Source organism: Strongylocentrotus purpuratus, unplaced genomic scaffold, assembly GCF_000002235.5.
Source record: "Strongylocentrotus purpuratus isolate Spur 01 unplaced genomic scaffold, Spur_5.0 spur5_scaffold_19, whole genome shotgun sequence".
NCBI lineage: Eukaryota > Metazoa > Echinodermata > Echinoidea > Camarodonta > Strongylocentrotidae > Strongylocentrotus > Strongylocentrotus purpuratus.
In genome coordinates, this window is record NW_022145604.1 from 2,419,944 (window position 1) to 2,447,635 (window position 27,692).

General features: G+C 37.8%; 2 protein-coding genes across 3 annotated transcripts; one reads left to right on the top strand and one right to left on the bottom strand.

The window, feature by feature from the left end:
• Positions 1 to 854: 854 nt before the first annotated feature.
• On the top strand, positions 855 to 13,094 carry LOC575235. The gene is made up of 8 exons (XM_794677.4): positions 855 to 976; positions 5,628 to 5,807; positions 6,311 to 6,511; positions 7,353 to 7,409; positions 8,090 to 8,248; positions 8,734 to 8,877; positions 9,822 to 9,884; positions 10,880 to 13,094. The coding sequence occupies exons 2-8, from the start codon at positions 5,631 to 5,633 to the stop codon at positions 11,048 to 11,050; spliced, it is 972 nt and encodes a 323-aa protein (XP_799770.3). The 5' UTR covers positions 855 to 976; positions 5,628 to 5,630; the 3' UTR covers positions 11,051 to 13,094.
• Positions 12,871 to 27,692, bottom strand: LOC752232. 2 transcript variants are annotated; one of them, XM_030990021.1, is made up of 8 exons: positions 27,552 to 27,692; positions 23,958 to 24,152; positions 23,003 to 23,203; positions 22,171 to 22,227; positions 21,471 to 21,662; positions 20,612 to 20,755; positions 19,709 to 19,772; positions 12,871 to 14,115 (listed from the first exon to the last, which is right to left on the bottom strand). In XM_030990021.1, exons 2-8 carry the CDS (start codon positions 24,135 to 24,137, stop codon positions 14,039 to 14,041), a joined length of 915 nt encoding a protein of 304 aa, XP_030845881.1. In that variant the 5' UTR covers positions 24,138 to 24,152; positions 27,552 to 27,692; the 3' UTR covers positions 12,871 to 14,038. The 2 variants fall into 2 exon arrangements, with proteins under 2 accessions (XP_030845881.1, XP_030845882.1); XM_030990022.1 differs by lacking the exon at positions 12,871 to 14,115 and adding an exon at positions 17,695 to 18,374 and having other exon boundaries at positions 27,552 to 27,689.

A 27,692-nucleotide genomic window follows, 5' to 3' on the forward strand; every position in this document is an offset into this window, starting at 1 on the left:
TTTTTTTTTTTTTTTAACAATTACCTTTATTTGCCCCTATGCGCAGATTGTATCTGATCGATTTGGCTAAGACCGTAAAGAGCCTCTCCTCCAAGTATAGTCATCATAAGATTTGACCCTTTGAACGTCACTTTAAGATCATCTAAAGAGATCATCAAACTACTGCCGTTACCTTTGCCCCCCCCCCCCCCCCGACAAAGCCCTAGATACACACTAGGGTTAAATTTGCCTCCAGAAATGAAAATATATAAACGTAAGCATAAATTTCAATACTAGACAGGTCTACTGCTCAACCTATTTACATGATTAAGTATCGACTCCTTTTACCATATTTACCAGTTTGACCAGTCATAACAGAGACGCCTTCATTTCATTTATTTCAATGTATTTTCAAAAAGCACGAGTCTCTAAAAAGATAATTTAGGGGCATGTTTGAAAAGTGAGAGGGGCATTTACTGCCTCCCCCATTTCGTCACCCATTGATGTACGCCCTAATGATAATAGGCATTTCTATAGCACCGTTTATCTAGAAATTCTATTCCCAGGCTCATTTAGCCTATAGCTGCAATTACAGCGCTCCAGCATTTGGAGGAATGAATTCCTGCCAGGTCCCCATTTAAATGGGTTGAGTGTGGCAAATGTAGATCAATGTCTTGCCAAAGGACATTAGTGACGCGGCGGGACACGAACCGCGGACCTTGTGATCGAAAGTCCGGCGACGTATCCACTCGACCACGACACCTCTACATCACCCATTAATGTACGCCGTACATAGTATCGAACTCACTGTCTGTAAAAAGAGACTAACAATGCGCATGCGTGTTTAGCATTGTTACCGTGAAGGCGAGGTTGGTTGCTGTTGTGATCCTGGGCAGTGTACGCCATTCTTCGTTCAGTGGATAATCATTTCGGAGAGATAGTAATATTTTTCGTGAGCGTCGTAAATACTTCATATTTCCAAGCTACTCATTTTCAGGTGAGTAATTTTCACCGTTTTTGTCTTTAACTTAATATCATTTAATAATAGCATTACCGTTGGTAAATTCAGAGAGGTTCTTCAATGAGTGATTATTAAACTGTAATATATAGCAGCAGAAGATCTATTTTTGCTAGCTTGTTGTAAATCGTGTAGGCCTACATAATACTATGAATTTTTGTTGTATTGATCGATTTTTATGTGCATCTATGCCTAAGTGTTGAGTGAAATATATACGTTTCTGAGTTGCTGTTGCTTAATATCTTTGTGCTTTGAGAATTTTTCAGGATTTTGTGCATTTTAGAGGGTTAGTACAGTAGAAGGAAGATAATAAGTAACATTTCATACCAAAATTATGCAATTTTTTAATCAACCTTCAACAATGTTACCGAGTCACTTTAAATGTTGGAGGTAAACCTTGTTTTTAAATGTGATGTAAACAAACCGTTTGAAATTAAAATAAAAGACGTTTTAATGGTTTTCTAAGAAGGCGACACTGGTCAATACCCTCTAACAGTGATTAACAGTAAATTATCCCAACCATTTTTGAATTTTCCCAACCGTTTTTCCATAAATAATAACTTATTATTATTTTTTGTCTTAAAGACAAAAAACAGGTTTTTAAAAATCTGTCAACACTTAAATGTCTGGAATGGTGTAGAGAGCCAATTTATTGCTTCGTGACGATTAATATTCACCTAAAATGTAATTAAATTCTAATAATATAGTTGGTATCAATCGCATCAGTTTTTCCCAATTTTGATCGTTAATAATGAACCGTTTTCGCTCGAACTTTCAGATATCTTTATTTGTACATCTAGCATTGAAGTCAGTACCTTAGCACCATGTTCTCTCATCTATACAATGTTAACACGTTCCTTTAGGTGAACCAGTAACATCATTGAAAGTTGATACAAAAATGCGTAATTTGGGTGTGTAATGTTACTTATTATTTTCCTTCTTTTGTACTTACCCTCTAACATCCAAAGAACCCTTGAGCAAATTCTCAAACCACAAAGATATTTCTGGTTGTCTTTAAATTGCGTCAATGTGCAACCCCCTCCTAACAGTAAATTCTCCCAAATTATTTCGAATTTTCCCAACTGTTTTTTCATGAAAATGAGACATGAAACAGGCTTTCAACACTTAATGTGAATAGTATATAGAGCCAATGCATTGGTTCGTAACGATTTACATTCACCTAAAATGTGATTAAATTATAACAATACAGTTGAGGGAATTTAGGAATCGATCAGATCATTTTCCCCATTTTATCATTAATAATGGTCTGTTTTCACTCAATTTTTCAGTTGTTTATCTTTAATTGTACATCTAGCACGGCATAGAAGCCACTACCTGAATAATAATAATAATAATAATAATAATGTCAACTTATAAAGCGCACATATTACCCATTCAAAAAGACTGCTCAAGGCCCTCTGCAAAATATCAAAATAATTGTATAATATTAAAACTACAACATAAACAAATTGTGCTTATGTTTTTTCTTAAACATTTCAATTGATGGTGATTGTCTCATTTATTATGATAAAATGTTCCATAATTCGGGTGCAATGTTAGCAAAAGCACTGCCCCCCCCCCCCCCAAAAAAAAAAAAAAAAAAAAAATTGTATTGGTTTTGGGTGCCCGTCGGGCCTCCTCCCTTAGATCGGCGCCTGATTTATCTTACATTACTTATATTGGAGAGTAGATATCATATATGAAAAGAAATAGGTCTCAACTGAATCGAAACACTTATACGTAGAATACTATTCCTTTGATAAGCATGTTAACAGATACTGATTAATGGTTTCAACAAGTTGCCAAATATTCAGTTTTCTTAACAACTAAAAATCAACCCAGTGTTTTTATGTAGCTGCATGGTGTCATAAATGCCTTGTTTAAAATCACTTGAGATAAAGCCAATTTAATACATCTCTAAAGATATAATTTAAAAATATGGGAACTTATTTTTCAGTATCTTGGATGGGGGCTTTAAAAATTTTGTTTTTGATTGTGTGTTTGTGGTGGGGCTTCCACTAGCTCTGCGACCGCTCATTTGGAGCAGCAGGTACGACTCCTCTCCCTCCCCGAAAAGCTTTCAAAACTCTTGTTTCACACATTTAACCATTGATGTATACAGATCAATATACTTATAATGCTAAACTGCTTAATATTTTGATTCTCATGAAGTAGTGTTTTTAACGATTGAGGGATGTAAATCGTGAGATCTTCCAGCAGTGATCTAAATAAAAATGACTTATATTTTCATTTGGAGGCAACTACATGCTGCCTCCCGCTTTTCTTTCCCTCCCCATGCTGCACCAAAGGATCGAAATAAAGATGATCCATACGGTGACAGTGTCAAACTAAAACCGTGTCAATGTATTAAACTTAGGAGTATTAATCCACAATGATAATAATAATAATAATAATAATACATATGATTTATAAGGCGCCAAATCCACTTGATAGTCAAATGCTCAAGGCGCAGCTTGTGCAAAAGATGAAATACATACATGATACATTTATACAAAGTGCGATAGGAAAGGTACAGAAATGAAAGGTTATGGTAATCAATTATAAGCTAAATTAAACAGATATTTCTTAAGATTGTTTTTTTAACACTTCAGCAGAACTGCTATTCTTAATCCATTGAGGGGGAGTATTCCATAATGAAGGTCCAGCATGAGCGAAGGTTCGCTCCCCCCCCCCCCCCCCCCACTTTGTTTAACCCTAGGAGTAACAAGTAAGCCAGAGATTTGAGAACGTAGCTGTCTAGAAGGAAAGTAATGCTTAATCAAGCCGATGTTATACTGCGGAGCAGAGCCATGTATACAGTGAAATAATAGCAAAATAATCTTGAAAACAACACGTTTTTCTACGGGCAACCAATGGAGTGATTTGAGGACTGTGTGATGTGACTGTACTTGTTGGACAGGGTCACGACACGAGCAGCAGCATTCTGTAATCTTTGTAATTTAGCGAGTACTGGTTATCTCGGATACAATCATTTCACGGTTTAGATCGAAGTTTTTATTTCATTTTTGTTCTATTTCATATATTATTTTACCAACTTCCAAAAATTTTCCGCAGTTTCTTTCAAGTCTATTCTGTGTAACAATAATGAGGTAGTCATAGCTGAGATAGTCAAAATTGTTAAGCTGTTTATGTTTCAATATTTCCCTCTCGTCAAAGAATTTAACTTTTGCATGTTGAGATTGAGACGGCGCTCTTCAAATTTCGAAGATTATCTGCGCCACAAGTTTACGATATTAATTACAAATTAAGAAGAATCCTTATTCTGTATGGAATCATCTTGATTCAGATTCAGTTGTTGACTTGTAATTAGCGATTGCGAAGTGACAAGATAACTGAATGTTTCAGCCGTAATCTAATCATGTGTTTACTAACTGGATATCAAATGAATATTTCCCCCTCCCCCGTCTTTAACAATGATACCTTCCATGTAATATTAAATGACATTTAGCAAAAATTAAACAAGCTTTGATAAATATTTGATATAAATAAATACGGACCTAGGCAAGTATTAGCTTTTTGAATGAAACTTTAACATTCATGAATTTTATTATTGTTTATATTGTGGTGTGATCATGCGTGAGCGTGTGCTTGATTACCAACGCGTCATTGACTTTAGATTTTAATGGAATACTAGTAACAAAGAATGTGCTAAATCGCATAAACTAGATATATATTGCACGACAGGCGCGTACGCAGGATTTTTTCAAGGGGGGGGTTTTAACATTTATAAATCGGTCCGAAAATTTCGCAACGACTCAGCCAGCCGCTGAATAAGCGGGGGGGGGGGTGGGGGGGGGGGGGGGGGGGGGGGGGGGGGGGGGGGGGGGGGGGTAAGAGGACACATTTTTTTTTTTTTTTGGTCCAAAAAAAATCGCAACGACTCAGACCGACCGCTGAATAAGCGGGGGGGGGGGGGGGGGGGGGGGGGGTAAGAGGACACTTTTTTTTTTTTTTTGGTCTCGAAATTTGGAAATTTGACATTTTGCTCCTTGGGGGGGGGGGTAGGGTCACCTTTTTTAGGTCGGCCATGGGAATATTTTTTTTTTTTTTTTTTTTTTTTAATAATTAAAAAAAAAAAAAAAAAAAAAAAAAAAAAATCCAAAAGGGGGGGTTTTTTAGATTTTTTAGGGGGGTTTACACACAAAAAATTTCCAAAGGGGGGGTTTAACCCCCAAAACCCCCCCCCCCTGCGTACGCGCCTGTTGCACGAGTCATTCAAATTGGTTATACGTGTCATTTTATGGAAGCATTTTGTCACCCCCCCCCCATTGTTTTTTGTTTCCTTTTCTCCAAGGAACATGAACATTGGCGTCTCTCCCCCCCTCCTCCACCGTTTAAGACCAGTGCCCCCCTCCCACACACACACACACACACACACACACCCGCACACACACGCGCACACACACACACACACACGCACACACACACACTACCCTTATCCCCATACTCCTCCTCCGTGATACCAGGTCCTCATAAACGGCCCAATATTATTATTCCGTAGATGTATATGGATACATAATTAATTATTTGCCGTTGTAAGTCCCATTATCCCCCCCCCCCCCACCCCCATGAATTTATCAGTTTCATCGCTTTTTCCCTGTTATTCTAGAAAATGGAAAACAAGATGGATGAACAGTTGATCCCGAATGAAGAACAGCATGTTGCTGAGGAAGCCATCGAAATTAGTCAGCCCCAGCAGCAGATACCACCATCTTACACTTCTACCAAACAGCCAATCCAGCCACAGGGTGTGTATGCAGCACAGCCACAGCAAAACTACATCATCCAGGTGAGGCGATGCTGACGATGGTTGTGACTGTGATGGTGATGGTGATGATGGTGATGGTGATAGCTGTGGTGATGATGATGTGGTGATGGTTGCGATGTGATGGTGATGGGTGGTGTTGGTGGTAATGATGGAGATGTTGGTGATAGTGGTGGTGGTGATGATGGTGAGTGATGATGGTGGATGATGATGATGATGATGACGATGATTGTTAGGGTGCATCTGCTGAGGAGGAAGAGGAGGAGGAGGAGGAGGAGGAGGAGAAAGAGAAGGAGGAGGAGGTGGAGGATGAGGAGGAAGAGGTTTTCATTGAGATGGTGTGGTTATCGCCAATGATGTTGAAAATAATTTATTACTGCAACGAGAAGAATGATAAAAAAAGTGTTAAAATGTTGAAGATCTTGATGGCCTCCCGATCTTTTTAAAAAGATACTTATAAAACAATGATAGATAGTGAAATCCTAAATCATCATCGTCACCTCCTTTGACCTCACTATTTCTTACAGAACATCCCTGTCCAACAAAACCAAGGATGTTGCGGAGGCCGTTCTGAGTGGTTTAAACACTCTGCTGGCATGAAAACGGGTATCATCCAGCTCATCCTAGCCATCGTTGCTAGCATCCTTTCCGGTGTGGCTATCTATCTGCAGCTCCGCTATGACCGCGATTTTGTTCCCATGGGATCGCCCATCGGTGCAACCATCTTCGTGAGTAGATCAAACACGATCGCAAAGACTTTTAAGAAACCAACTTAAGAGCGCTTCAATACCTAACTGTTTAACCTATAGAGAACATACACGGATTACGTAATATGTCATATTCATGGTCGCACTTGTTATAAGGTGACGCTAAAGGCTATTGAAATTAATATACGTTGATTCCTTTATCGAGCGTCTTTACATTCGTGTAAGATTAGAAAAATAAAATTAATAGTTACTCAGCATGAATCGTTGTAATTGGGTGGGGGAGGAGGTGGGGGTTGATGCCAATCTCTATTAGAAAATATGCTAATAATAATTAAACACACCTATTCACACATAGATCTGAATTAGAATTTCTGATAGTTATCACACAATTGTTTCTTATAATTTGAACTCTCTATACCTTAAAAATTTTGTGTTGGTCGGTCATCATAATTATAATTTTGTTTAAAAGTAGGTATGTTTAAAAATAGATACGTTTTTAAACAAAGTGTTATTTTCCCCTTTTATCAGATTTGTTTTTGACACCCACCCAATCAGCTCCCTTGGTTGAGCGAAAAAGTTGTGTGAACAGTAAACCTTCACATTTTTAAATTATAAAATTGCGAGATACGTTCAATATTATTGCAATTAAAAATCAATCCGACCCTCTTGATCAAAGGCAGCAGAAGTATTATCCGGCGAGATTCAGCGATATTATTCACTTAACGTAAATCGAGTTTGTGCTGTTGTCTCTCTGCCGACGAAATTCTTTGTTTCCATTAAAAATAGTGCTTACCATGCATGGAAAACCCTTTATAAAATTACAATTAATTTAACTTTTTCTTAAATGATATTTTATTACCAGTTTTTCCTGCCTGCTGGGATTCTTGGAGTATGTTCTAAGAAGAAGAGTAGCTGTGTGGTGAGTAGCATTGTCCTTTTAAACTCAAACTAAGGATAATTTCGACGTCTAGAAATGAAAATGTATTTGAGATATCTAATAGCATGGAGATATAAGAAGAGAGGTTGCTTGGAACGGTTGAAATCTCATTGAAGCTCATTGAAATTGAGTAACCTGTATATAATATCATGATTATGGGAGTGTACGGGCCAGCGAAATGTTAATTTAGAGAAATAACTCTTCATAGAAAGTTTGCTGAAAGGAATAAAAACCCAGAGAAGCCAATCAGCCGAAGATTAAAATAAAATTGGGCAAAGAGAAAGCAAATTCATTTCTACCAAAATAGGACAGGCACTCCAAAAATATAATAATGATAATTTATGTTCCAAGTAAATACCCTGTACCAAAGGAATATGTGTCCTTATATGATATGGACTGAATCACCAATGGGAGAGATCCATAATAAAAGTCATCTCAAAATTACAAATGTCCTAAATCTATTACTCCTTGTGAATTTTACCCTACCTTTGCGTAAGCCTTATAATCATGACATTTTAGGGAATATCCGGATATTATATCTCAATAACCTCATACATATTTGCCCATTATTTATTAAAACGTCATCCAACTTGTTTTAGAGTGTATCATTTGGTTTGTTCGTACTGTGTTCGTACTATGTTCGTACTATGTTCGTACCTCAGATCGTGGCCTACCTGGTCATGTCAATCTTGGCCGCCATCCTAGCAGCCTTCGTGTGTGCCACAGAGGTCATTGGAGCTTTTCGTAGCGAAGGTTACGTGTGCTGGAACTACCCAGAAGGTGAAGTGTATGCCTACTCATGTCCCTATAAGCGCTTCATGGTTAGTCACGTATATCACATCATTCTTTATCCTAACATTAATTTCTACTAAACCTTTTGGCTACAATGCATTACTGCTCCGAGTCTTGGAGTAAAATAATGTTTTAAATAAAATTGTAATTGTTTTCTAGAGTAAAACTACTGTATCAACATAATGCAATATCATGTAAAGCGCATATGGACTTATATGTATGTATATGTATAACCACTGTCATCAGAACTATCATTACTATTTATATGTTCTTCTTTTTATTTGCTCCGTCTTCTTATTATTCTAGTAATAGTAGTAGTAGTAACAGTAGTATTCATAGTATTATTAGTAGTAATGGTGGTGGTAGTAGTAGTAGTAGAGATGAAGTAGTAGTAGTAGTAGTAGTAGTATTGTTATCATTGTTATTATTATAGTAGTAGTAGTATAGAAGTAGTAGTGTAATAGCGTTTTTGTAGCTGATGTTGATTCTTTAAATCTTTCATTATTATTTTCAGGATGTCACGGCCCTCCACTCCGTGGTCGCTATCCTGATGTTCGCCGAGTTCGTCGTCGCCATCGTAGCTAGCGCCATCTGTTGCGGAGGTCTTAGCGGCTGCTGCGCTCGACCCCCTACTCAACAGACCCATAACAACCCCATGGTAATATCATCATTCCAAATATGAAATATCATTATCTAAGCGATTCTTGCGTTCGCAATCGCAAAGACTTTCAAGAAATCAACTAAATCCAATTTCATTGCCCACAGTATATCACATAGAAACCATATTCTGATTAGCTAATACGTCATTGTAACGCGTTCATTTCAGTAGTTAATGAACAAGGCTATTTCAATACAAGGTTGATCTTTTGAAAGTATCTGCGATCATGTTCATTTATGATTACGATAAAACTGGCTCAGAAAGAGACGAACTGCTGATCCACCACTGCTGTAAGAACTGGAATTTTATATTACAATTGTTTAAGCATGGACCTATAAACTTAATTAATAACAATAAAAAATAACAAAAACAACAACAGTAATAATAATAATATAATAATAATAGTATTGTTTACTCAGCTTCAATGCTCTTCTTCCTGAGGACCGTGCAATTATTATTATCCAAGCAATTGACAGGTACCAATTTACACCTGGGTGGAGAGAGGCATAAGTGGATTAACTTCTTGTCAAAGAACTTCAGTGCCGGGCTGAGATTAGAAACCCTCAACCCTTCGATTAAGAGTCAAGTGAATGGACCACCATACCGCGACACCACTACCTCCATTGAAACTAAAAGGTTAATTGTTCAAGTGTAATAATAATAACGTTTTATTTACCCAGGGTAGCCACTTCAGTTATGAAACTGCTCTTCCAGTGGGCCCTGCATAACATAATATGTTATTACTACCCTTCTCCAATCTAATATGCTGAGCGCCTAGCTAGAAGGCAGAAGGTCCCATTGTTATAAGTCTTTGGTATGACTCAGCCGGGGATCGAACCCACGACCTACGGTTCATGAGACGGGCGCTCTATTACCACTGAGCCACCATGCCCGGTCATAAAATAAATTTACCTTCTCATATTTATTTTCATCTATTTGTCCAGGTGTTCTACCCTCATAGTGGCATGCAACCTATCCAAGCTCAGATGGGACCCATGTTGTACAGGGTAAGACTATTACCCATTACTTACTCCAATCATCAGGTCATCGCGTCCGGTCGGGTGGTCGCGTTAACGGCCTTTTGTGAAACGAAAGCAGAATATCAACGTGACCTTTCGTAGATTTGCCGTAGGGTTTTTTCACAACGGTGTTAGGTATCAATTAGACCAGACCATTTGTAGGTAAGAGGGGTTTATTTCACAGGCATTACCTCCCCCCCCCCCCCCCCGACATTTCATGAATAAAAGAGGAATGATTTCACTAAAGGTCGGGTAACGCGACCACCTGACACGACGCGATCACCCGATGATTCGAAGTAAGCCTAAAATGATCCGTAATCTACTGATTCTGAATTTGATATCACATTTAACAGAGGAAAACGTTTCAAGAGGAAAACTTAGAACTCAGACTAACTTCCCTTTATTTTTAACAAAAACTGAAGCCCAGCATTGGGTTTAGATATTACTTAGAATACAGGCATATAAATCTTAAGTATTACACCAGCACACTCTACGGATTGTAACCCCATAAACCCTGAGACTGCCACATTGTATGAAGCATTATTTTCCATACACATTGAGCGTGTGGCAAATGATGACTGTGGGCCGGTTACTCTTTGTTTCATTAGCATACCAAAGCGAGCAAAGAATATCTTTTCGTTAAATTAGAATTTGTATAATCATATCACCATGATTTAATTCCTCGTGTATTCCATGTAAGTGTAAACCTTTATTTTGTTTCTCCTCCCCTTAGTCCCATCGGGTTGTTCTTCTTCTTCTTGTTCTTTTTCCTCCTCTATGTTTATTCTCTGCCTTTTCCTTCTTTTGTTTAAAAAGAAATTCCCTTATAGTGCACTTTCTACTCATTATCCCACTCTGATTTAGTTCGTTCGTTCTTCTTCTTTCTTCTTCTACTTCTCCTTTCTCTACGATGTAATATTTTTCTTTGAATTGTTCTTTGTCAAAATTAGAATATAAGGGAAATCGTACTTTCTTCTTTACAGGAGGCGAGCTGCCTGTCAAGGCCTAGAAAGGACGGAAGCGGGCGCACTCTCATTTTGGAAACGTACTCGCATCAATCGACGACGCATTCCCCCTGTTATCTTACATATTTCTCCCCTGTTGATGCTAAACAACCAACATTGGAAGTATCATCAGTACTGCAATACACCTGAAATGTTAGAATCGGTGTGTTTGTTTGAATCTACGAGTATTCGCCTTGGATTTAACAATGTATCCCTTAAAATATATTTCAGTCACATAATATATTGCAGTCATATTGCATCAATCACATTGGACTACGTCCCTTATTCGACTAATTTAGTTAAACCCGAACCTGGGTATAAAATCACGTTTAACAAATAACAACTTAGACTTCCTTTTCTAAAACCCGATTTGAACAAGAGCCTATTAATACCTCGCGACTGGTTTGAATTTTACCAAAATACAAGCTGTTTGTCCAATATATTTATAAGCGTACTCACCTTTGAGTTAACAGATGTATTCCATAAAAAACGTATATTTCAATCGTCATGTTCACATAACTTACGATTGCATAGTTCACACAAATATGCTTATATTTACTAAGTAAATAAATCGACTGCTCGGAGTACCGTTCAAATGAGAGGGATGTCGAGTTCATAAAAGACGCATATTGTATACTCTTGCTGCTTTCACTTTCTGTCTTTCTTGAAAAGTAAACAAAATAGAGGCTGAGAGCAATAGATTTCTAGTGCAAAAAAAAAATTAAGCTGCATTTTTCACATGAAAGGTTGGAATAGAAAATTGCAGTTATATCAGGGTTATATGGGTTAGGAAGCGTAATTAAATTAAAGCATTTATATACACATAAATATACATGTATCCTAATCAAACTACATTTTTAAGTGAATTTGATAACTTAATTTGTTTTATATGTTTTAATTAAAGTTGAGGTATTTTGTTCACAAAGTAGAAAGAAAAATATCAAAATCAATTTTTAATAAGCCGGGAATAGAAGTTTTCTTTTAAAGAAACGTCTTGAACTTTAAACATTCATTTTATACGTATGAAAATTAATATTGTACGTAATGTAGGTTATCATACTGCCAATTTATAAGAAATAGAATTGAATTGTTGCCTTTTTACTATTATTGCATTATATTTTTGGAAAATTTCGTAATGTGTGTTAAATTAATGTATATTGTTGTCATTTAATAGTTGGGTCACTTGTAAGAGTAAATATATTATTTTGAATTGTGCATTTGTTTGTGTGATGCTTTGGAATTGTAAATGTAATAGTTTAAGTGAAATTTACGCAAATGTTACATATTTATGAATAATTCACGGCAGAAAAGTAGAAAAAGACAACACAACTAAAAGATATGAAGTAAAGAAAGAAAGAGTAATGCAGAAAGATATGAAGTTGCATCAAATAATAGTAGCGACCCGAGGAAACAAATTTGAGAGTTGTAGGATTCTATTCTCACGTCTTGAACCCTTCAAGGTTTTGAGATTTAATGCTGCACTCTGTTTATACCCGCTACACACAGGGTGTCATCTTGATTGCGTTATAACCTGCGTTAATCAACCCTGGAGAACCGGCTTTAGAGCGTGCGTCAGTTCCACAAAGCAATGCATGCGCTATTCTTTTTGCATTATCTCATATAATATCACTTTCACATCAATCAATCAGTCTCAGTCAATGGCGTAGTCCTACGTTAGTCAAATGACGCAACGAACCTAAATCACTCTTCACGTCCAAGGTGCAAATTTTCACAATTGTGGGGTGCATGCAAATTATGAACCCCATTCAGGGGTTACGTTTTTTGTATAGGGTTCGCACCTTTAATTTCTGGTTTATGGTCAGTATTGGACATGTTTACAGCTGTATTTATCAATGGCGGATCCAGGGGATGAGGGGCGGGCTCTCCTTACAAAAAATGTGCCCCTCCGATTGTGTTTCTATACTCCCTTTTAAATTGTAGAACCCCCCAAAGCACCAGCAAAAATTGTAATCTTCTATTGGGTTTATTGTGTTGCTTGTTTTTGTTTGCTTGTTTAAATCGACAGAGAAGTTTTGGATTTGTCCCCTCCCCTCCCCTATTTAAATAACGCCTAGATCCGCCATTGATTGATTAAAATAGTTTTTAATTCTTTGCTGATACTTTGTGAATTTGTAACTCATTTATCCGAATTAGATCTTCACGCTATAAACAATGCAGCTTGCTTAGTACCTTCTACAGTCTGCGATTTCTTTATCTTGTGTCATTGGTTTCCAAATAATAATTCCGATCTGAAACTTATTCTTATGCTTACTGTTGATTCAAATACCTACGCGAAGAGATCTAGACCGAAATTGTGCGGCCTTATGATTTTTGTCCCCCTATTTATTTATCTATCTACTTAATTTTCTACTACTAAAAATATGAACCTTTTACCCTATGATTTGTTCCGATGGGGGTATTAAAGTGAAAGGTGTAGGCCTCTGAAAAAAGGCAGCCAAATCTGGTATAAACTCACACATGAAAACATAATTTCGAGTCATATGTTTCCTTGTGAGATTATTGACGGTTTATTATATTTATCTTCATCTTCTAAATACCTTCTAGCAATTCCTTCATTATTGTTTGATAAACGTGTAAACTGTAACATAGGTAAGTTTCATATTAAATATCTATATAGATATAACGCGAATATATACAAAATAAAGGCACGATAACAAGATGTATGGCATTATAATGTTACGCTATCTATTAAAGGTCAAAGCTTGTACAGTATGATAAAGCAGTATCATTAGATTGGAACCACACACATATTTTGCAGCCTCTTAATTGGGTAGTGCTAAGTGAATGGCGGAGTCAGGGGGCTCAAAAAGCCTTACTGACCCCATGCCAAACCAAATTTGAATTATTTTAGGGGATTTGGTCGGGCCTTATATGCATCTAAATTGTATGTCAAATTTCTTTCTCCGTAAGCGTTGGTTTAGATTGTATTTCAGTCCCTGACCAAATGAGACTAGGATACCTACATCATCATATTAAAATGATATTAGGGATACCTTCTCGTACCCACACACACACACGCGCGCGCGCGCGCGCACGCACACATACACACTCCTGTCGAAGAATCTTGGGTCCACCAATGGCAAGCTAAGCTGGCATTATACGTAACTTTTCTAATCGTCAAGCCCAGTACCACACTAGCTCATCAGTGAGATGGCTGAAGATCGATTGCCTGGGTAGGGCGGTCCGAGAAGAATCTGGTTAGAGAGAAAGAGAGAAAGAGAGAGAGAGAGAGAGAGAGATATGAGAGACATAACATGAGTGACCGTCATAGACAAAGACAAGACAGTGAGAGATTGGGGAAGGTGAGTGAGGAAAGAAGGGGTGTGGGCGAATAGTAAGTCAGAGAGATAGAGATAGAAACTTGATTTACACAAACAGTGAAAAGTTAAGAGGCCATGCACTGGCTGAAGTAGCTAGTCTGGCCATCACACTGCATTCAAGGAGTATTTGACCGTGTTCGATCTTCAGTGCTCGGGCCCGGCCCTTTCCGCATAACCTGCACAATACTGTTTCAAAATTGGGAAGAAAAAAACATTGTTTTAAAACATAAATATAGAGCAGAGGTCTTGGACTTTCCAAGGTATACAAATGTATTGTTACGTTATCGCCATTAAGCGATAGGAAAAAACGAGCTCGGTAATATTTAAAGGGGCATGTTCCCCGTATTCCAGAGGGCGTTCAAAATACGTACCCGCTGGCGGACGGTGCTAACTGCCTATTGACACCAACAGAATACGGCTCTTACGCAGATGGCATGTTCCGAATGCCCGCACAATGCCGATTATCGCATACATGTGCCGAAGTAATACCAATCGCAGTTCGGCTCTAAGATTCGGCTGCTGTTTCCGCCCACTTTCGTGACGTCACAATCGGCAGCGATCAGCTGGCTTGGCGAAGGCAGGCCAGGACGCGCGTACTTTGATTGACAGCTGTATGCAAATAAGAAGTCGATCTTTGGAACCAAGATGGCGATGACTAGAGCAGCGATAACTACACTGGCGGGAACGTGCCCCTTTAATTGGTCGTATGAACTTACGCGAATTTTTGACCGGCTTCCCTCGAGCATATAAAAATCACATTTATAAAGAAACCTATTGTGATTCGCTGCTCCAAATGAAGCCTCGTAGAACTGAACCTGGATAGTTGGTTACTATGGTAAGAGATAGATGGCAAGCGATAGAGAGACCGAGAGAAGAAAAAAAGACGGAGACGGAGAAAGAAAGAAAGAAAATATTATAAACTTCTAATATTCGGGCAACTATCGCTTCATATCCAGACAGCAAGGACTTTTCATTATATCACGTAACGATCGCCCAGTAACGCATCTTCTGTTGATTTAAAAACTGATAGATTCCTTCAGTACGTAGATTCATATTATTCTGAGCAGTGTCCCCACCCCCCCCCCCCTCCCGCCCCCACTATTTCAAGCATATCCAGAGAACCTAGTTTTCGTTGGACAACCGCCCCTTTTGATTCAGATAAATTCCCCTTTTCACATCTGATAAGCATTTCTATTCAAGTGCCCTCTTTACTTTGACGAGAGCTCCTTTTATTTTGTAATAAATGCTCCTTACCAAATTTATTAGTGCCCCTTTTCACCTCTGATGAGTGCCCCTTGTCACATCTGAAAAGAGCCTCTTTTATTTCCATACGCGCCCATTTTCCTTCCTAATAGTGTCATTTTACCTTCTGAAATTGCCTTTTTCCTTTTGTAATATATGCCCCTTCCCCTTTCGTATAAATGCTCCTTTTTCTCCTCTCTGTTATGTGTCCCTTTTACTCTGACACGTGTCCCTTTTTCTTCTTTTTTTCTGATAAAGAATGTTCAAGAATCTTTGGTTTAATCATTGAAATCAGTGTATGAAATGGTATTCATTTAACAAATCACAATATAAAAAACCATACAAAATTTAAAAAATATATAACATCAATTGAAACGTGAACCTATTTATCGACAGCCCTACACCATTCCCTTTGATACCCCCATCGTGAAAAAAACAAACCAAAGGGTAAACAATTTTCTAAGTAGTATAGATATTAACTATATTGATAGATAAATGGATGGATAGGCCTGCAAATTTCGGTGTAGATCACTTCGCGTAGGTATTTGAACTTGAGAATAAGTTTCAGAATTGGAAATTATATTTTTTTGATTTTGGATACCAATGACACAAAATAAAAAATTCAGGCAGACTGGTAAAAGATACTAGGCAATCTGCAGTGTTTATTGCATCTAATACGGATAAATGAGTTACAAATTCACTAGGTATCAGCAAAGAACTAAAAACAATTATAAGTGGGTCTAAGACTAATTGGAAAAGGGGAGAGGGGAGGGGAAAATTCCAAACATCTCTCTGTCGAACAAACAAACAAAAACAAAACGACTAAAAAGGGGGGAAATAGTTTTTTTTTAATTATTTTGGTGACGTGAGGGGGGGGGTGGTCTAAGATTTAAAAGAAATAATAGAAACACAATAATGTGAGGTCCTTTTTCTTGAGGGGGACCTGAGGGGGACTTGTGACAGCCTGTAAATAGCATCTTGTGCATTTTTAAGGGTGCAAGATGTGAGAATAGAATCCTACAACTCTCAAATTTGTTTCCTCCGGGTTGCTTCTATTATTTGATGCAACTTCATATCTTTCTATATTTTTCTTTATTTCTTTACTACATATTCACTTTAGTTGAGTTGCCTGTTTTCTAATTTTCTGCCCGTGAATTAATTCATAAATATGTAACATTTTGCGTGACTTTCACTAAAATTATGACAATTACATTTCCAACACATCACACACGCAAATGCACATTCAAATATACTATAAGTACCTCTTAACATGAAATCCAACTAGTACATGACAGAAAAAAAAAAAACAACATACATTTTACACATTATGTAATTTTCCAAAAATATAATGCAGTAATAGAAAAAGGCATAAATTCATTTATTATCCTTAGAATTGACAGTATGATGAACTGCATTTACGTACAATATTTAATTACATAAATATAGAATGAATGTTTAAAGTTTCAAGATATTTGTTGCTACTTGCTAAACATAATAGCTCAATTTAAAATTAAACACGAAAAACAAATTAATTTATCAAATACATTTGAAAATATAGTTTGATAAGGAGGTTCATGTAAACAAAAATATATATATAAATGCTTTAATTTAATTAGTGTAATTACGCTTCATTACCCATAATAACTCCTGATATAAATATTATACAAATAATGAATGGTTATGAGTTCAATAGTGCGAATATGTTCATGAGTTGAAAGATTAACATTCTATTCAACGAGGCGTCAGCCGAGTTGAATAGAATTAACGTTAATCTTTCAACGAATGAAAATATTTGCACTATTAAACGAATGAAAAACATTCATTATTTGTTTTATACAACATCGAAGAAGACCTAATAGAACGTTAATCAGCAAATTATGCTTTACTCCTTATAAAGATAAATTAAAGTTCGAGTCAAGCCTTCTCGATTACATGCAGATTGCCTTCGCGTCAGATACACGCAGGGATACGCGCACATGCAGCAGAGAGGTACGCAGTCTGCATATAACCAAAAATGCACGGCGCATATAACCAAAAATGCACGACCGTGCAATATACCATCTATTGAATATCATGTGACCAACAATCGTCCAATCAAATGACAAGGATCCACGTAGGTGTTGTATAAAATATGCTATTCTAACCTCTAATGCGAAAAATATCAGCTTAGAAATCATCTTTGCACGTGTTACACATTGTGCTCAGCCTCTATTTTTGTTTGCTTTTCAAGAAAGACAGAAAGTAAAAGCATCAAGATTTTAATATTTACAATATGTGTTTTTATGACCTCGACAGCACTCTCATTTAAACGTACTTGGATGGGTCGATTTACTTATTAAAATGAAGGCATATTTGTGTGAACTATGCAATCTTAAGTTGTGTGATCATGACGATTGAAATATACTTTTTCATGAATACATCTGTTAACTCCAAGGTGAGTACGCTTAAATATGCAAGGGGACACACGTCCTGTATTCTGGTAAAAATTTAAACGAGTCGCGAGGGATTAATAGGCTCTTGTTCAAATCGGGTTTATGTAAGTTGTCCTTTTATTAAACGTGATTTTAGACCCAGGTTCGGTTTTAACTAAATTAGTAGGATAGGGGAAGTAGGTCTAATGTGATTGATGCAATATGACTGCAATATATTATGTGACTGAAATATATTTTGAGGGATACATGTGGTTAAATCCAATTAAGGCGAATACTCGATGCTAACATTTCAGGTGTATGGTAGTTCTGATGATACTTCCAATGTTGGTTGTTAGCATCAACAGGGGAGAAATATGTAAGATAACAGGGGGAATATGTCATCGATTAATGCGAGTACGTTTCCAAAATGAGAGTGCGCCCGCTCTTGTCCATTCTAGGCCTTGGCAGGAAGCTCGCTTCCTGTTAAAGAGAAAGTACGATGGTGTATTGAATTATTCTTATTTTTACTAACCTTGAAATCAAAAGAGAAAGCATTACATTGTAGAGAAAGAGAAGTAGAAGGAAAAAAATGAAGAAGGGGAAAAAAGAAGAAGGGGAAAAAAGAAGAAGGGAAAAAAGAAGAAAGAAGAATAAGAACGAAACAAAATTCGCGGTGGATAATGAGAAGAAAATGCACTATGAAGGAAAAAATAAATTAAAAAGCAAAAGAAGAATAAGGCACAGATAACCACATAGAGAAGAAAGAAGACCAAGAAGAAGTGGTACAACCCGATGGGACTAAGAGGAGAGAGGAGAAACAAGACAAAGGTATACACCTAATGGAATACACGAGGAATAAAATCATCGTCATATGGTGATATAAATACATATTTGAAGGAAAGAGACCGTTTGCTCGCATTGGTATGCTAATGAAACAAAGAGTAACCTGGCACAGTCAACGTTTGCCACACGCACAATGTGTATGGAACACAATGCCTCATACAATGTGGCAGTCACGAGTTTATGGGGTTACAATCCGTAAAGCGATAGTGTTAATCATTGTAGATTAATAGGCCTGTATTCAACCTAATATCTAAACTCGATGCTGGGCTTAAGTTTTTTGTTAAAAATAAGGGAAGTTAGTCCGAGCTCTAAGATTTCCTTTGTTGAACGTGATCTTTGATTCAGAACTGAATCAGTAGATTACGGATCATTTTAGGCTTACTTCGAATCACTGGGTCAATTCGTCGTATCTGGTCCAATTTATCCGAAACTTTGTGAAAACCCTACGGCAAATTAACGAAAGGTCGCGTGATCTTTCGCTTTCGTTTCACGAAACGCCGTGTAACGCGACGACCCGACCGGACGCGATGACCCGATGATTCGAAGTAAGCAGGCGCGTACACAGGGGGGGGGGGGGTGTTTGGGGGGTTAAACCCCCCCCCCTTTGGTATTTTTTGTGTGTAACCCCCCTAAATTTCTCTAAAACACCCCCCTTTTGGATTTTTTTTTTTTTTCCCATGGTTGACCTAAAAAGCTGACCTTACCCCACCCCCCCCCCCCCAACGGAGCAAAATTTTCAAATTTCGAGACCAAAAAAAAAAAAAAAATGTGTCAAACAAAACCACCCCCCCCCCCCCCCCCGTCCCCACCCCCCCCCCCCCCCCACCCCCCCCCCCCCCCCGCTTATTCAGCGGCTGGCTGAGTCGTTGCGAAATTTTCGGCCCGATTTATAATGTTAAAACCTTAAAACCCCCCCCTTGAAAAAATCCTGCGTACGCGCCTGGAAGTAAGTAATGGGTTAATAGTCTTACCCTGTACAACATGGGCTCCCATCTGAGCTTGGATAGGTTGCATGCCACTCTGAGGGTAGAACACCTGGAGAAATAGATGAAAATAATATCAGAAGGTAAATGTTACTCACTTGAACCACGAACCAATTAGTTTTAGTGGAGGTGCAGTGGCGGATCTAGCTCTTTGCCAAGGTGGGGGGGGGGGGGGGTCGATGACCCAGTGGCGGATCAGGATTTTCCAAAAATCTCACCGTTTTACTGTTTTTTCACTTGCCCCCCCCCCCCCTAGATCCGCCCCTAAGGTGTCGTGGTAATGTATAGTGTCCATTCACTTGATTCCCAATCAAAGGATTAAGGGTTCGAATCTCAGCCCGGCACTAACGTCCTTTGGCACGACGTTAATCCACGTTTGCCACTCCCCGTACGTCCAGTTGTAAATGGGAACCTGGCAATCACTGAGGTAATAATAATTTCAGGATCCTCAGGAAGAACAGCATTGAAGCTGGGTAAAAAATATTGTTTTTATATTATTATTATTATTATTATTATTAGTATCATTTTTATTATTATTGGTGTCACTATTATATAGGTGCATGCTTGAACTATAGTAATATAACATTCCAGTTCTTACAGCAGTGGTGGATATGCAAAACGTCTCTTTCCGAGCCAGTTTTATCGTAATCATTAATGAACATGATCGCAGATGCTTTCAAAAGATCGATCTTGATTTGAAATAGCCTTGTTCGTAAACTACTGAAATGAACGCGTTACAATGACGTATTCGCTAATCGGATTATGGTTTCTATGTGATATACTGTGGGGCATCGATATTGGATTTAATTGATTTCTTGAAATTCTTTGCGATCGTGATCGCAAGAATTGCTGAGATCATGATATTTTCATAATTTGGAATGATGATATTACCATGGGGTTGTAATGGGTCTGTTGAGTAGAGGGTCGAGCGCAACAGCAGCTAAGACCTCCGCAACAGATGGCACAAGCTACGATGGCGATGACGAACTCGGCAAACATCAGGGTAGCGATCACAGAGTGGATGGCAGTGAGACCCTGAAAATAATGATGATATATTTAAAGAATCAACAACAGCGACAACAACAATCTTACAACGCTATTACTGCTACTACCACTACTACTAGTAATACTACTACTACTACTACCACTACTACTACTACTACTACTACTACTACTACTACTACTACTACTACTATGATAATATTAATAACAATAATTCAAATAACAATATAAATACTACTTCTACTACTACATTGAACATCCATTACTAATAATTACACTATAAATACTATTGTTGCTACTTTTACTACTACTACTACTACTACTACTACTACTACTACTACTACTACTACTGATGCTACTACTACTTACTACTACTACTACTACTACTACTACTACTACTAGAAGAAGCAGAAGATGAAAACAGATAAAAAGATGAAAATATAAAGTAATAGTAATTATGATAAGTTCCTAAGCGCTTTACATGATAAAACATTATGTTTATAGTTTTACTCTTAAAAAATAATTACGATTTGTATATAAAATGTTAAGTCAAAGACTCAGATCGGTGATGCATTGTAGCCAAATATTTTGACAGAATGAAAATTCTTTTAGGTAATTCTCAGGCGTCCGCTGGTGGCATTTTCACTGTCTTGTAACTCTTTCACGTTATATGCTCTGTGTTGTCATATAAATAAAATAAAACAAATACTGCTAGGAGAAAGGATATGATATGATATAACTGACTTACCTTGTAACGCACATCGTTACATGAGTCAGGATAAATTCCATCTTCTCCGTAATTACGTAAGTCAGTACGGTAGTCGGGGAAATAATCTGGGCAGACGTAAGGTACGCTAAGAACAGCTAGACTGATCTCCAATGCACATACGAGGGCTGCGTGGATGGCGGCCAAAATTGACATGACCAGGTAGGCCACGATCTGAGGTACGAACATAGTACGAACAAACCAAATGATACACTCTAAAACAAGTTGAATGACATTTGAATCAATAATAGGCAAATATGGATGAGGTTAATTGAGATACATTAACCGGATATTCCCTTCCATGTAAAGGCGTACGCTAAAGTAAGGTAAAACTTCACAAGGAGCCTAAGAAATTTAGGAAATTTGTAATGTTGAGATGACTTGTTGTGGATTTCTCCCATTGGCGATTCAGTCTCCATATCATACGAGGAGAAATATTCCATTGGTACATGATTTATTCTTGCACATAAATTATCATTCTTATTTTTGTAATGCCTTTCCCATTTTGGTACAAATGAATATGCTTCCTCTTCGCCCACTTCTATTTCATTCTTCGGCTGATCAGTTTCTCTAGGATGTTTCCTCTAGGCAAACTTTCTATGAAGGGTCATTCTCCAAATTAACATTAACTTGACGTCGAAATTATCTTTAATTTGTGTTAAAGAAGAACAATGCTACTCACCACACAGCTATTCTTCTTCTTAGAACATGCTCCAAGAATGCCAGCAGGCAGGAAAAACTGGTAATTAAATATCATTTAATGAAAAAAATGAATTATAATTTTATAAAAAGGGGTTTTTCATCGTCGGCAGAGAGACAAAAGCCAAACTCGATCTATTTCAAGTGATAATATAATCACGCCGGACAATGCTTCTGCTGCCTTAATCAAGAAGGTCGGATTGATTTTCAATTGCAATAATATCAAACATATCTCTCAATTCTATAGTAAAAAAAAATATTGAGGGTTTTACTATTCGAACAATCATTCGCTCAGACAATGGGAGTTGATTGGGTAGGCAAAACAAATCTGATCGAAGGGAAAAATAACATTTTGTATCAAAAGGTTTTTATATTTAATCATACTTATATGATTACCGACCAAAACAAAACAACGTGTAGAGCGTTCAACTTATCAAGAAGCAATTGTGTGTTTACTATCTGATAATTGTAATTCAGATCCATGTGTGAATACTTGGGTTTAATTATGATTATCATATTTTTTAATGGGGATTGACGTCCACTCCCCCCCCCCCCCCCCCCCCATCACAATGCTGCATGCTGAGTAACTATTATTTTTATTTTTCTAATCTAATTCGATCTTACAAGTCGTTCAATAAAGGAATCAATGATTAACAATTTCAATAGCTTTTTGCGTCACCTTAGAACAAGTGCGAACATGACAATGACATATTACGTAATCCGTGTATGTTCTCTACAGGAAAGACAGTAAGGTATTGAAAGTGCGCTTGAGTTGATTTCTTAAAAGTCTTTGTGATCATGTTTGATCTACTCACTAAGATGGTTGCACCGATAGGTGATCCCGTGGCACTAAAATAGAGTTCATAGCTGAACTCCAGATAGATAGCCACACCAGAAAGGATGCTAGCAACGATGGCTAGGATGAGCTGGATGATACCGGTTGTCATGCCAACTGAGTGTTTAAACCACTCAGAACGGCCTCCGCAACATCCTTGGTTTTGTTGGACAGGGATGTTCTGTAAGAAATAGTGAGGTCAAAGGAGGGGACGATGACGATTTAAGATTTTACTAATAATCACCAATGAAATAATCTTAGACCTATACGAACCAATCTATCATTGTTTCATAATAATCTTCAAAACCATGGTCGGGAGGTCATCAGATTTTCTTTTACTTTTTAACACTTCTTTTATCATTCTTCTCGTTACAATAATACATTATTTTCATCATCATCATCATCATCCACGACAACCACAACATCTCTATGCGAACATCCTCCTCCTCCTCCTCCTCCTCCTCCTCCTCAACAGCTGCACCCTCATGACAATCATTGCCATCATCGTCATCATCATCATCCACCATCACCACCATCACAACCACCACAACTACCACCATAACCATCTTCATTACAACCATCAGTATCACCTTCACAACGGTCATCATCACCATTATCACCGCTTCGACTATCACCAACTTCTCCATTATCACCATCATCACCACCACTGGCGTATAACTGCCCACCCCCCCCCCCCCCAATAAAATTCGACGTGGTTTATTTCTAATTCGAGACAAGTGAACTACAAATGTTGCTGAAATGTCATGATTTTCCGGAGGTTTTTTTTTGTAAATTATACTTCTTTTTTTTCTGCCCCCAAAAGGTTTTGCTCATTACACCATTTGTCACAATCACAATTATCACGATCATATCAATCACCATCACCACCATATCCATCATTATCACCAACACCACCATCATCAGCATCGCCTCACCTGGATGATGTAGCTTTGCTGTGTCTGTGCTGTGTACACACCCTGTGACTGGGTTGGGCCGTTAGGACGGACGACCGGAGCATCGGTAGAAGTGTAAGAGGGTGGTCTCTGGGGCTGGGTAATTTCAACGGCTTCCTCAGCAACCTGCTGCTCCTCATTCGGGATCAACTGTACATCCATCTTATTTTCCACTTTCTGAAAAGAAAAAAAAAGGGATTAAATTTTTTAATTTATGGAGGGGGTTAATGGGTCTTTAAACAGCAAAAAGTCAATTCTGCATCCATGTTGTTTCTATTCTTGGGGATTAAAAGACGATGGAATATTTCCAACATGAAAATAAAGAGGAATGTTGGACCGTTAATGAGGGACTGGTATCATGGGGGAGGAGTATGGGATGAGTGTATGTGGGGGAGCACTGATCTTCAACGGTGGAATGCGAATGATATAGGCCATCGATTAGGGAAGGGTGCAGGAGGGAGCCCGGTGTCCCATCTTCTTATTTGTTATTGTCCTTTGACATTCCTGCATCTTGCTTTCTTTTTCTTTCCCCCTTTTTATCGCTTGGTAATATGGTGCTGGAGCTGGTGGGGGAGGGGGGAGTAGGTGCCCCATGTTTTACGCTAATGCCTACTCCTTGGAGAAGAGGAAAACAAAAACCAGTCGGGGGTGACAGAACTGTTCCATAAAATGACACGTATAACCAATTTAAATGACTCATGCATTAAGTATCTAGTTTATGCAATTTAGCACATTCTTTGTTACTAGTATTCCATTAAAACCTAAAGTTATTGACGCGTTGGTAATTAAGCACACGCTCACGCACAATCTAAAATATAAAACAATGATAAAATTAATAAGTGATAAAGTATCATTAAAATATGTTATACTTGACTAGGTCCGTATTTATATAATATTAAACGTAAGCTAGCGCTAAAAATTCAGGGCATATTTAATTCCATGAAGAGTTATTTCTGAAGATTTTCTTTTTTAAACATCGCATTGTTGATAGAAAAGGTGAATTAAAATCTATCAAAGAATTTCAGAAAAAGGGTTCAAACAACATTGAAATAAATATAATAAAACAGTTATATGAAGGATAGGCAAGATTGTATGTGTTTTTGTCTGTCTGAGTTTTTCTTGTGTGTGTGCGTGTGCGTGTGTGTGTGTGTGTATGTGTACACAAAAAAGAGTTTTAAAAAAAGTGTACAGGAGGTTGTTTTTTGAAATATTGTTCATTCAGTACACATGTTATATTGTCATAAATGAGTAATAACTTTCAAATGTATATAATTTTGTTATGTTTATGTGGTAACTAGTAACTAAATTGCTTTGTTTTGCATTTGTTATAGTTTGATAACGTTATGTAAAAATGGAAAGGTGCGATTTGTTGTCATATATTTCATTTATGTTGGTGTATTGTAGCTTCAGTATCTTATAATACGTTGTTAAATTATATATTATCATTCTGTTACTTGTTGTGCATTGAATGAACAATAAAATATCTTTCCAAAAAAAACATACAGTCAGTCTGATACTTATGTTTGATTTTAACACATGTAATTTATTACAATGCCTTTTGTTAAAAACATTATATATTATTATATATATTGAATACTATGACTTGTCAACTTGTCTACTGCCAAATGTCTACCATCCAAATGATGAATGATTCAACTATAGAACCAGACTTGGCGTAAATAGCCGAACGCCAAAGATATAACCAACAACAAGACCGCGCTTTGCGTGTCAACTGCTGTACTATACTTTAATAATACTATAATAAAATTGAATTGAATAGAATAGAGTAGAATAGAATGGAAAAAAGTACATTAGATTGATGTACACAGGGGCGTACGCAGGGGGGGGGGGGTTTGGGGGTTCAAACCCCCCCCCTTTGGTATTTTTATGTATGTAAACCCCCCTAAAAAAAACCTAAAACCCCCCCCCCATGTCAAATTTTGAAATTTCGAGACCAAAAAAAAAAAAAAAATGGGTCCACTTACACCCCCCCCTCCCCCCCCCTCCCCCCCTCTCCCCCCCCCCCCCCCCCCCACTGAGCGACTTTTCGGCTGGCTGAGTCGTTGCGATTTTTTTTGACCTCCAAAAAAAAAAAAAAAGTGTCCGCTTACCCCCCCCCCCCCCCCCCCCCCCCACCCCCCCACCGAGCGACTTTTCGGCCGGCGCAATTTTCAAATTTTCGGGAGCAAAATGTTTTTAAACCCCCCCCCCTTGGAAAAATCCTGCGTACGCCCCTGGATGTACATCATTTCCCTCTTCCGTGCTCTACATAGCCTGGTCACGAGGTAGACAGCTAGCTGGCTCAGTGAACTCGAACTAGGAACAGCTCACCTCGTCTATTGTGCTTTTTAGCCGACTCTTGCTGACAATACTGTAATGGCTGTCAGTACTCAAGCGTAGGTGCCTATACTATGAATGGGCCACTACATGTACTCTTATTATGTACCCTTCATGATCGAATTGTTAACCTACACCATCGAATGTTCAGCATAGGGCTAACCCGATGTTTGCAAGAAGTTGATAACCCTACTAAATCTGGAACCAGGCCAAATGTTGAGGGAAATGTGATTGCAAAGCAATGTTTATGTTTTCAATTCCATAATAATAGGGACAAAATAATGAATATAGATAAAAACATCTTGGTCTAGCCTTTGAATTGGTGGACATCATTAAGCTCTCTCCCTCCCCCTCCCCCCCCCCCCTCTCCCTCTCTCTCTCTCTCTCTTCCTCTCATTTGTGACCTCTACCCATCTTAATTAGTTTAATCCCCCCTCTCCCTTTCCCTTGCCATTCCTTCTCTACATGTCTACAATTTCTCTTTCTCCCCCACCCCTTCCCCATCCCTTCTATCACCCTCATTCCCTAATTCTGCTCATGGTAGATTCATTATCTGACTAATATGCTGGTATACGGTAGTATCCCTGTTATACGACGCTGAATGTGAAGGCACATGATGAATCATTAGCCTGTCGACATTTTGTTAATGATAATGTTAGCATCGTATACCAATAATGCTGGAGAGGAAATATTCTGTTCATAATGCTCTACGTGTAAGAGAGAAGGCTATGTTTAGATTTATCAACCACTCATCTCATTCGAGAGTTTACATTGCTGATTAATTGCGTGGATCAATACCGATATTTTCCATCTATGACAAAAACAGTGGATATTACAAGAATGGCAACTAAATATTAAACAACCTTATACATGTATAACTGGCAACTGAGACAATAAAAAATGGCAATTGAGCCTTTAATATTGGAGGTAACATGCTTTCATAATATCATGCAAACAAACGCAGTTGGAAGTCAAATATGATTACTGTGACTTAAAAACCCACAGTGATTTAGATATGCGTATCTTTCACTCAACACTTTGGTATGTATGCATTGAAAAACCAATCAATACAACAAAAATACATATATCTACACCCGGAATTATTTGCAACAATCTGGCAAAACTAGATCCTCCGCTGCTAAACGAATCACTCATTGAACAACCTCTCTAAATTTATCAGAGATGAAAACATTACTAAATCAATTTAAATAAAATAAAAGAACGGTGAAAATTACTCACATCACAATGAGAAGCTTGGAAATATGAAGTGAACGGTATTACGATGCTCTCGAAAAATGCAAAATTACTATCTCTCCGAAATGTTATACACCGAATGAAGAATGGCGCACACTGCCCAGGATCACAACAACGATCAACCTC